Source organism: Silurus meridionalis, chromosome 9 (assembly GCF_014805685.1).
Source record: "Silurus meridionalis isolate SWU-2019-XX chromosome 9, ASM1480568v1, whole genome shotgun sequence".
Lineage (NCBI taxonomy): Eukaryota > Metazoa > Chordata > Actinopteri > Siluriformes > Siluridae > Silurus > Silurus meridionalis.
In genome coordinates, this window is record NC_060892.1 from 26,246,922 (window position 1) to 26,258,816 (window position 11,895).

Below are 11,895 nucleotides of genomic sequence, written 5' to 3' on the forward strand. Positions count from 1 at the left end.
TGAAAGGAACATATTTAGTTTACAGTGCAAAGGCAGCCAGATTGTGTCAGTCATGCAGAGAGGCAGTCTCTTTTCCCCAGTCCATCCCTGACTGCAGCTGCCATATTTCATTGTCTGTCGTCCTGCTGGTGGCAATAAGACAGAATTAAGTATTGCTCCTGTAACAAGTGAGGGGTTACCCACCTTCCTGGAAGTGCAGAGGTACGGTATGAAGAACACTTCTGACTATTTGTTATTACTGATGTTCTAGGTATAATTTGTGCTGCATTTTTGTCTGCAAGTCTTTATATCGGTTCTTTCACTTGCAGGTTTCTCTCGAACACAACCTTCATGGGGTTGACTGGAGCAGTCAGCGTGCAACGCAACATTTCACGCGTTCTTACATCTCAGCGCGTGCACATCTGGAGGCTTCGGCGCGATGCCGTGGGCCAGCCCACCTGGGTGACGGTGGGCAGCTGGGAGGGCACCCACTTGGATGTAGAGGAGCGAGGTCTGTGGCAGAGCTCAACCCCACGCCAACGCACCGAGGCACAAAAAGGTCATGAGCGCAGTCGCTGGAGGCCCGGATTCCCCGTTTCTGGGAGTCGCGTCCGCGTAGTCACCCTTGTCGAGCATCCGTTTGTGTTCACGAGGGAGGTGGACGAGGATGGTAACTGCCCCGCAGGACAGTACTGCCTGGATGCAGGGAGCAACAGTTCAGACACACTGGATCGTGTTTTTGCCATGCGAGCACAAGGGAATAACACGTTTATTCCAGCGGATTACAGCAAGTGCTGCTATGGTTACTGCATCGACCTGCTGGAAAAGCTGGCTGAGGACATGAACTTTGAATTTGACCTTTACATTGTGGGAGACGGGAAATACGGGGCATGGAAAGGTGGCCGTTGGACAGGACTGGTCGGAGACCTGCTAAACGGCGTGGCTGATATGGCCGTCACCAGCTTCAGCATCAACTCGGCACGCAGCAAAGTCATGGACTTCACCAGCCCTTTCTTCTCCACCAGCTTAGGCATCCTGGTGCGCAGCAAGGACACGGCAGCACCCATCGGAGCTTTCATGTGGCCACTGCACTGGTCCATGTGGGTGGGCATCTTTGTAGCACTGCACATGACGGCACTCTTCCTCACCCTTTATGAGTGGAAAAGCCCGTTTGGCATGACTCCACACGGGCGTAACCGCGTTAAGGTGTTCTCCTACTCCTCAGCCCTTAACCTGTGCTACGCCATTCTGTTTGGTCGTACGGTATCGAGTAAGACGCCCAAGTGCTGGACAGGACGATTCCTCATGAACCTGTGGGCCATCTTTTGCTTGTTAGTTTTGTCCAGTTACACAGCCAACCTTGCTGCAGTTATGGTTGGGGAAAAGACCTTTGAAGAGCTTTCAGGCATTCATGATGCCAAAGTGAGAGTTTTATTTCATGTAGTTATTCCTAAAAGCTTTAGTTCAGGTGGAGGTTCAGTGGTTTGCTCCACAGGTCTCTATTTAAGGAAACATTTATAGCACTCACAAAAACACAATGCACAAAGCAAAGCTTAATGAATTCAAGTGAGGGTGATTTTTCAGTGACCCGGAACACCTCTTAAACCTGTGCAGGAGATGTGTAGAGAGGACGGAGGCCATGCTTTTGGTAGTAAATTGCCCTCCACCTCCTTTAATCAAGCTGAAAGAATCTTTGATTACTTTGTATGAAGAATGTGTGTGACATAAATCTCTATTAAAGGAATCATTTTTATTGAATATTCACCTGTGCTATGCAAAACAAAGCTGGTTAGACTTTACCATACCAGGTCCTTACAGTGCAGGTGGGAAAAATGACCGCAAAAACAACACATTAGTTAGAATACATGTTTAATTTCATTATCCAATCATTTTCTGGACTAACCTGCGCTTTCATATACAGGACAGATTTCTCCCATAATTTGGTGACATCAGCAATGTGAACATTGTGTAGATATTACTATTGTGAAAATTATAGTGCTAAAAAGATCCTGTGATGTTTTTCGAGACCATTTGTTTTACATTTTTCTTTGTTCTTATGTAGGAACCATAAGATAAGTGCTCTAATGACACTCTGACTACCTGTGCACCTGAAACAGGAACTGCATTAATGAGACCCTTACCAAAAAATAAACAAACTCAGTGGTTTGTGCTGTAGGGCGTTAAAGTATAGTGTTGTCTAGCGTCCACATTCACCAGACCTTTTTTTTCTCCTCGTTATACTCAATGCTTATCTTTCAGTCTGTGTGCTATTGTTCATCCAGCTTTGTTTGCAGCTGAGACATAATCAGTTGTGATTGAAGTTGTTGTTCTTGACTATATTGCTTTTGTTAATCACATGTCTCTCCAGCTCCATCACCCCTCCCAAGGGTTCCGCTTTGGCACGGTACGTGAAAGCAGTGCCGAGGACTACATGAAGAAAAGCTTCCCTGAAATGCACGAATATATGAGGAGGTTCAACGAGCCCACCACGCCAGATGGTGTTGCTACTCTCAAGTAAGAGATCATGGCATTCATTAAAAACAAGAGAATACCTGAGTGTGGTGTAACACTGGAAATATCTTGTGTACTGATTGATTGATTTTGAAACAACGCTTAATTATAGTCCATTAATCTGATTGGACAGGCGACGTTCCACGAGTGCTGATGTTTAGTACAAGGATATTGGAACATTTCATTGTTTGTGTCATGCAGCACTTGCTGACACTCTTAACTTGTTTAACTCGTACAGAGGGTTACTGCACCATGTGGAGGTGAAGAATTGAGATTCATGCAGAGTTCGATGTAGAATTATGTTGCTCCATTTTCTGCATTGTTCGATCAGAAAAGCAACTAATCTGTGATGCTTCATTTTTTAGCCTCTGCTCCTGGACGATATATATATATATATATATATATATATATATATATATTATTCAACATACATATATATATATATATATATATATATATATATATATATATATATATATATATATATATACACATATATATATATATATATATATATATATATATATATATATATATATATATATATATATATATATATATATGTATAATGTATATGGTGTTATTTAGCGATAACGGCATTACGCCATTTTGTTGTTGATTAGCTTCTGATGCTAGCAGGCTCTCCATCTTGTTTTATGATTTACTGATGAACTAGAGGCTTTTATCAGATCAGGGAAAAAGATTTGGGATCATAATGTTGATAGTATCAGTCACTCAGATAAATAAGGTCCAGATTTTCTACCTGTTTCTCTTGATGTTTATTATTCTGTGCAGGGAGAAGGTCTGGGACTTCCTGTCTGCTCACACCTGTGTCTTCTTTGTTGTTGCTGTGCTGAAGTCTGTGACACTGATTCAGGATGTGTGTGTGTGTGTGTGTGTGTGTGTGTGTGTGTGTGTGTGTGTGGTGTTTGCATGTATTTGGTAGTCCAGGTTGATATGAAAATACATAGAAGTCTCTGTTCCTACCTTCATTTCAGTTCCGTCTTCTTCTTGTTTCTGCTCGTTATATGTTCAGAGTTTTTCTCATATTTGTTTTTTATTTCTCTGTTATTTCCTTCTAATGGTAATGGTTCCAATATCTGGTGGTATTGTGACACTAGTTTAAAGAAATCTGTACTTGGATGGCAGAAAGAACCCAATAAAATATAAAAATGGTCAGATTATTTCGGTAATTTTCCAACCAGATGTCAAACTGTTTTATGGTTCTAGTAAACTCAAGAACATGGTCATGTTGGAAAGTGGAAAATATAGGAAGGCAAAAGTTTGTGGACAACCATCTGTAAGATTTGTATATGATTTGTGAACATCAGATTTCACATTTGCTGTTATAATAAGTTCAACTCTTCTGAGAAGATGTTCCACTAGATTTGTGGAAATGTGTGGAGCTTCATTTAGGTGTTAGTAAAGTCAGGAACTGATGTAGGCGTGGAGGCCTGGGGTGCAGTCAGCGTTCGCATTCTATAATGTTCAATAGGGTTGGAGCTCTATAGCAGGAGATCTTTCACATCTTTCTAATCATGTAAAGCAGATGTTCATGGTGCCGGCTTTGTGCACAGGGTTATTGTCATGTGTGAACAGGTTTGGGCTCCTAGTTGAAGTGAAGGGGAAAATTTAATGCGATTGTATCCGAAGACGTCTGATACGATTGTGAGCCTCCAATGGTCTGTTCCAATTTATATATATATATAAGCTCTCTTTTGCCTAATCATGATTTATTGTTTTTGCCTTCGCCTTCATGCATCCCAGATACGCTGTTTACTCCGGCTAGACTGAATACTTTCTCGTTTTCAGCACATTTCAGCAACCTGTCAAAACTTTTGAATAAAAAACGTTCATTGTGAAAAGTTTCTCCTGCAGGCTAAAAATCTTTAGTGTGATGCCTCCTTAATCAGCAATTGTGCTGCTGTTCTTTTAGCGGCACCAATTTGATCCGGCTATTGTGCATCGGTGTGTATTAATTTTCCATTTCGTTCAGGGTGACACCAGATTTATGGGTGTGTTTTCTTAGGAACAGTTTGCTTGGACAAATGATGATGGTTCCATTTGCAACTGACAGCGAGGCCGAGTCTGACTGATGAAAACCTTGCTGTGCATATTTAATCAAATCAAAGAATAGCCAAGTAGGGAAAAGTGCTTGTGTGTGTGCATGCAGTTCTATAATCCCTCTCTCTTTGTGTTGTGAAGGACAGATCCCCCTAAGCTGGACGCTTTCATCATGGACAAAGCTCTGCTGGACTTCGAGGTATCCATCGATGCTGAATGTAAACTGTTGACGGTCGGTAAACCCTTCGCTATCGAAGGTTAGAAACTCAATTCTCTTTCCTTTGTAACACTTTATATATATATATATATAGAGGTCACACTGTGTGCACGTTTAAAGCAGTCAGTATTGTGTGGATTTATAGATTCTATACTGCTGAGAAATCAGAGAATCTCTGCTTTTAGGAAGACATAAAATCAGGATGTAAATGTGAAATCATCGTTCTGGAAAACATCTGGAAAGGACAGAGATTGGAGTGTAGTTACGATTAGAATCGATACGCTTGGGTTTTTACTCAGATAACAATTTTAATCGTCTGTCATTTGTTTATTAGATCAGATATTTTTAGAATGGTTTCAGCCTGATCCTTTTTTTTTTTTTTTTTTTTTTTTTACATTGTCAGGGCTCCAAACTGTAGACAGTTGCTATAAAGCTAACAAATCAGTCTCCAGGTTTCTCACACACACACACACACACACACACACACACACACACACACTGAACCAGATCTATTTGTGGTTTCCACGGCCTGCACTGATCCATGTGCTTTCCTTTTTTTGGAATTCTCATCCCATGTTTTCGTTTTCTAAACTCCTGATGGTATTTCACAGCTCACCTGCTTTGAAATTTGTCTGGAGGATTTCTTTGATGAGACTCTCTCGGCTTTTTCCCGTGTGGCAGAAAAGCACCTACTCAGAGGTTCCTCAAAAAAAACAGGGGTATAAGAAGGTGCCACAAACCTCTCCAGGGAAGTGAAATAGAAAACGTTCAATTATTAATGATGAAAAAGTGAAGTTTCAGGATTTTACAAGCACAGAGATGAGATTCAAAATGATTGGGGGTAATTATTGTTGTTCACCATTTATGCAACCACTTACAGCCCTCAAGATTAAAAATATCTTCTAAAACCTTGCTCTCATTTCACACGTCTTCTCCACATTAATTCCATTGTGTCCGTCCTCGGACTGCTCGTGGCCAGATCTCTCGCTGCAGTCAGAATTCTTTTAGTTTTCAACAGATTGAAAATTATTGTTGTGATGCAGAGAACATGAGGTTTCTGAACTCCGTACACTTGAGTCCCCCATTTTGTCATTGACTCACCTTCAGTGTTTACGCTCCAGATGAAATAAACAGCACGATTGCGGCTCTGACTCGTTTTTTTGCCGGCAGGTTACGGAATCGGACTCGCCCAGAACTCGCCTCTCACATCCAACATTTCAGAGTTCATCAGCCGATACAAATCGGACGGCTACATGGACATGCTGCACGACAAGTGGTACAAAGTGGTTCCCTGCGGAAAGAGAGTCTTCGCCATGACAGAGGTGAGACGGTGACGGCTTCCTGCTTTTCAACTTTACATTTGATTTATTTTTTTCCTACTGCATGAACCTGAGATCTTCTGGAGTTGTTGTGAATATTTTACAGTATTAGCTCGGGGTTTTTGAGTTCGGTTCAGGATGATGATCACAATAAGGCTGAAAAGTTTCCAAAAAAATAAAAAATAAAACAACCGGAGCTTGTCAGAGGGTTTCGCATCACTGTGCATGAAACCGAGAATATTCGAAGGCTTGACTTACAGAGACAGGACATGTTTTGGCTCTGATGTCACACACACACACACACACACACACACACACAAATATAAACCAGGCTCCTCTGCTCCACACTGGCCCCTGGTATAACTTCACACCACTTCATGTTTTATTCCTTGTGTATCGTTTGAAGCAGGAGGTGACACTGGGAAAAGATGCACTCTTTTAAACACATCTCCAGATCCGGTGTGGCAAGAAATGCAAGCTCACCTTCTCCATGAGAACTTCAGTTTTCCTCTGGACTTGCTCAAACTGCTTGGTTTCTTTCTATAGATTTTGGAAAGGATTTAGACTTTAGTCTAATCCAGTGTTTCTTTCTCGGTCACTGAGGTTCTCGGGTGCTGTATCCTGTCGGAGAACCCATGAGCTGCATCTGAGATGGAGCTTTCTGACATGTTTTTTGCTCAGGAACGGTTTGGGAGTCTTGAGATTTCATTGTGATTTTCCCCGATGCACAGATTCCAGGCTCGTCCTCCGTGTTTCAGAGAAGCTTTCATTTTCTTTTTCCATCTGTGAGCATGGCGAGGACGGTCCCTCAGAAAGCTTCGGTTCGATCTCATCTGTCCAAACGGGAACCTCCCAGAAGTGTTAATATTCAAGAAAACGGTCTACTGATTCGTTTTAAATCGATGCTCGTGATGGCCTTCTGGTTGGCAGGACTCATGGGCATGTGCCCAGTTGGCACACGTGTTCATCTTTTTCTGCTTAAAACCATGTTTAAAAAAAACATTTTCGTGCCTAAATGATTCCAAGTTTGAACTCTGTCATGTCTTGTTGAGGTGCGAATCCGATCTCCTTACTAACTCCTGTAATATATTTCTGGATGGTGAACAGGAAGGCAGGGGAATGTTCCTCTTTCTTCTACACAGATGTAACTGCAGGCCATCTGTCATGAGCCACTGGACCATGTTATTGTGCAATTATTTGCTGGTTAACCCGATCAAACAATTCCACCGGGATGTTTTTAAAAGAAAGTCTGGGTAAAAAAAGGCGGAGAACATATGCAGATAACGTTTACGCCATCTGGTCTGGGAAACTGACGATACCCAGGGAGCTGATTCCTGAATGTTCATCAAAACAACCATCTTATTGAGAGTCCACTTTCTCCAGGGCTGTGTTTATGTCAACAGTGAAGATCTTCTTTTACAGCGAGATTTACACCATTACGTGCTTTGGAACAGGTATCAAACAAAACCTGCAGATTCTGGAGACATATTGAGGTCTTTACTAATCCTTTGGCATTTATCATGACCTTGAGTAGCTTCTGCTACACCGCATCAAGATTCAGAAATACGCACCCCAGTGTGCAAAAATAGAAGTTAATTGAGGGCATAATGTCCATGGCCTCACTAAAATGATTATTTCTTATCATTTTATTTAAATCCTCCTGCTTTAATGGCATCGGCTAGACGTTGATAAAGCTGGCAGAAGTGTAGCAGAAACATCACGCCGATGTTAAGAAGCTCTCCAGTGTGTTCTCCAGCTGGGGATTTCTGTGGTCACTGGTTCAGATCGGGCTGAAAGGGTGACTAGTTTTATTCCTGCTCTGTGACCTGGACTTGTTTTCCAGATGAACATTTGCTTTGCATGTTTGCATTTTTAATAAGATTCGTTTCCTGATCCTGAAATGTGACAACGGCATTGATTATTATGTAATTTATAAAAACCAATCAATAAAATACGTTCCTATAGATTTCAATATATTTCTGTTTAACGATTATTGATTATATTAAAATTCTTCATTCAATTAATTTGTACTTGTTTGAACCTATTCTCAAAATTCACTGCTCCATCAGGATCAAGAACACGCAGGGCAGTAACACGTGCACAATACGAGAACATCCAAATACTTTTTCCTGACGTGTTCGTCAGAACGATCCGTGAACCAAAGTCTGGTTTTATCCGGAACAGTTCGGATTTGAAGAAGCCCTGAAGGCCAGGTGTCAGTATTCTTCTGCGGTCTTCTCCTTTATCTGATGCCCTCAGGTCAAAGAGAGCCCAGGAGACGTCATGAAGGATTTCCTCCTGCTTTCTCATTCTTCATTTTCACTTTGTGACAGGAGTCATTTGTGGTCATCGTTTTTAACCATATTAATAAAAAAAAAAGTTCCAACGTTATGTTGATACCTGCACAAATTAAATTCCAAAATGCTATAGCAGTTAATAAACATGATTAGCATGCTAATGCTAGTAATCCTGTCGTATCTGCTAGTAAAAATAAAAACAATGAATGTTCAGTCAGTTTACGGTGTACAAAAACATGATGTACGTATTTCTTTTTACGCAGAACGACAAGCTCCTGCTCCGCTAGCTAGCATCTATAAAAATTACGTTTGCTGTCAGTCATTGCAATTTTAATGTAATTAACGTGAACGTTGGTTAAACCCTAAACGCCATTAGATAGATAATTGTTGTCTATGATTTTAGGGTTGCCTAGCAACGTCGTTCTCACATCAGTTGCACGATGTCACCGCGCAAACTATTTCCTGTATGCAGTGGTGCAGCGAGTAGCGCCATCGCCCGCATTGCTCCAGGGTCCCAGGGTTAGTGTGGGCTGCTGCCTGTGCAGAGTTTAGCATTTTTCTCCTGTGTGTGTGTGTGTGTGTGTGTGTGTGTGTGTGTGTGTGTGTATTGGATCTCCTATAGATAATACACACACGGCTTGCTCATCAGGGACAAATGCACACCATTCACCATCACTGTTGATTTGTGTAAAGCTGCTTTGAGACAATGTCTGTTGTGAAAAGCGCTATACAAATAAACTTGACTTGACTTGACTTGACTATAGGTTCTCCCCTGTTCCCTCACACCTCCCATAAGCAGGGTGGAGCAGGTCATGCTAAATTTTCTCGTAGTGGAAATGAGTGTGTGAAGTCCATCTACGATAATGTAATAATGTCTCTGCAACCCTTTCGCATGCAGGTGCATTAGTTATAATGAAAAGTGCTGTGGAAACATTTCTCACGTTTACAGAAGCAAAACCGAAAAACCTCGACGACTCGCGTACAAACCGAAATCCGATTTCTAAGAAACGCATTGATAAAAAAATAAAAAAGATAAATAAATTGTATTTACATCGAGTCAGAAGAAATCCTTCTCCATCAGAGACGCTACTGAGAGAACGAGAAGATCTCAGCCATGAGCCCTGAGCTGCCCTCTACTGAAAGAAATACACCGCCCCCTGCTGTTTGTCCGGGATACTACATAAACTCATCAAAGGAGTGTTTGGAAAGGGATTTTAGGTTTCACTGCTTAGAGACTAGACATCTACTGCTAGTGCACAAAAGCCTTCCAACATCCGTGCGTTCACTCATCGGCTTATCTCACACAACACTGGCGTGAACATTCAGGAGTGCATGGAGCATTTGGAGAGATTTGTTTCAATTCGTACACAATGGGAGCTCGCTGAAAGTTCCTTTTTCAATAAGAATAAAGTGTGTGTGTGTGTGTGTGTGTGTGTGTGTGTGTGTGTGTGCTTCATATATCCACAGTTCTGCTTAGTGTGAGTGTATCTAGAGTGTACTGTAAATAATCTGTCACATGTGGAGTAATTACCTGCACATCTCCGCATTACTGAGTTCAATTATAAAAATAATTACATTAAATCAAAATCGAATCTCTTCGTAATGTTTCAAAACACCAATAACACTGAATGACAGAAATCCAGATGGTGCCAGAGGTGACCACATCATCAAAGATCTCCCTGAGACTGTAATGGAACCTTAGGAGATCCTTCTTCTACATTACGCACAGTATACAGTTAGATTCATATTCCGGACAGCAATTATCTTTTTTGTGGAATTGCCTGTGAAATCAAGATTCGACTGAAGATGATTCCAGGTCCTGATTCCGGTTCAGTTTTTGTACAGGAACAACCAATATGTAAACAATTTTTAATACAATTCTTGCTTGGGTAAATATATAAAATTATATCTTATATTTTTATAAAAGTAAAATTGAATAAATCAAATTAATGCAATACACTTAAATATATTGATTAAACTGAGTAATCAATTAAATTGGCACAAATTAAATTGATACTATAAATGGAAAATTTGTTTACATTTGAACCCCATCTCATGTGTGTGTGTGTGTGTTACATTAAATATTAAAATGTTCTAACAATTCTTAGTATTTAACTGTTCTAATTTTCAGCAGACTTTTACAAATGTCTTTATTCCCTCCGTCCTTCATTCATAGCATTAGCTGCTAGCCACTAACAAAACAAATCGTATTTCCAGTAACGAGTGCGTAACCACAGCAACACTGAGGGCGGAGACTGAACAAACATATGTAAAAAGATTTGCATTCAGAACATGTACCGAAACAAAAGCCGAGAAATTCGGGTACGGATGCGAGTAGCGTCACACCTCTAAATCCAGGGGATGTGTTTAGTAGCTGTTCAGGTAGCAGAAAAAGGTTTTATCTTCAGGTAGAACTCTTTTAATGCATTTTCAGTTGTTTTTTTTATCTCGGTGGGTTTAAAAGGGCTTTATGATGTAGTTATTTTCAGACATGGTTCAACTCTAAGACTTGTGATGTTTTCTCCATGCAGACGCTGCAGATGGGCATCCGTCATTTCTCAGGGCTGTTTGTGTTGCTGTGTGTGGGTGTGACCGGGGCCTTACTCACTCTCGCAGGTGAACACGCCTTCTACCGACTGGTTCTGCCTCACATCCGCCGCCGGCAAAAATTCAAATACTGGCTCCATACCAGCCAGGTGAGACACCACCACCATGCACTGCATCTCCATGGTTCCACTTGTGCTCACATTATCCCAACTTCCAGTTAGTGGAGAACCTCCTGTACAGGTTCTTCAAAGCAACAATCTGGAACAAATTCTAAAATGTGGGAAATGTTTTAATTTTAATATTATTGCATGTCCCAAAATTCAACAAAGAAATGGAGCGCCATCTGGTGGTAGAAGAGTAACGCGATTAATGAAGGACTTGTTTGGTTTCTCCAGGGTTCTGTCCTAAACTGTGTTTAATGTCTGGGGGTGGTGGGAGTGATGAGAAGAACTTTCTGAGACTACGATATTTATACAATGATGAGTCAAACTGGTGTGATGGATTCGGTTCCAGAACTCCTAAGGAACAGTGTGGTCGAGGAGAGAAGACTGAGATTTGAAGATGTCTATCATCTTAAAATACCATGATTTATAATTAGAGATGAACATTTTACTAAAAATGAAACATCAGGAGGTGGCCTGGGTTTTCTACATTGTCCCTCAGTATAAGTGTGTGTGTGTGTGTGTGTGTGTGTGTGTGTGTGTGTGTAACTCTGGCATCCCACCCAGCTTGTCTCTCTGCTGTCTTGTATCTGGGACAGACTCCAGATCTGCTGCAACCTTGAGCAGAATAAAGTGGTTGCTGAAGATGAATGAATAATCGTCTCATTGATTTTCAGAGCCGAATGCTTTTTATTTTTTTAAGATAATTACTTGTTTTATCACAGAAAATTCACCGAGCGTTGAACATGACTTACGAGGACGTGAAGCGTCAGAGAGCCAACACAGAGAAAAGGTACAAT

At 41.1% G+C, this 11,895-nt stretch overlaps 1 protein-coding gene across 1 annotated transcript in view; it reads left to right on the plus strand.

The window, feature by feature from the left end:
* Positions 1 to 11,895, plus strand: part of grin3bb (glutamate receptor, ionotropic, N-methyl-D-aspartate 3Bb) — a 48,344-nt gene that overhangs the window by 33,822 nt on the left and 2,627 nt on the right. Inside the window, exons 3-8 of the mRNA XM_046858017.1 lie at positions 309 to 1,401; positions 2,348 to 2,493; positions 4,696 to 4,811; positions 5,942 to 6,093; positions 10,919 to 11,083; positions 11,821 to 11,888. Of these exons, the coding sequence (XP_046713973.1) occupies positions 309 to 1,401; positions 2,348 to 2,493; positions 4,696 to 4,811; positions 5,942 to 6,093; positions 10,919 to 11,083; positions 11,821 to 11,888 (1,740 nt within the window). The remainder of the gene's footprint in view (positions 1 to 308; positions 1,402 to 2,347; positions 2,494 to 4,695; positions 4,812 to 5,941; positions 6,094 to 10,918; positions 11,084 to 11,820; positions 11,889 to 11,895) is intronic.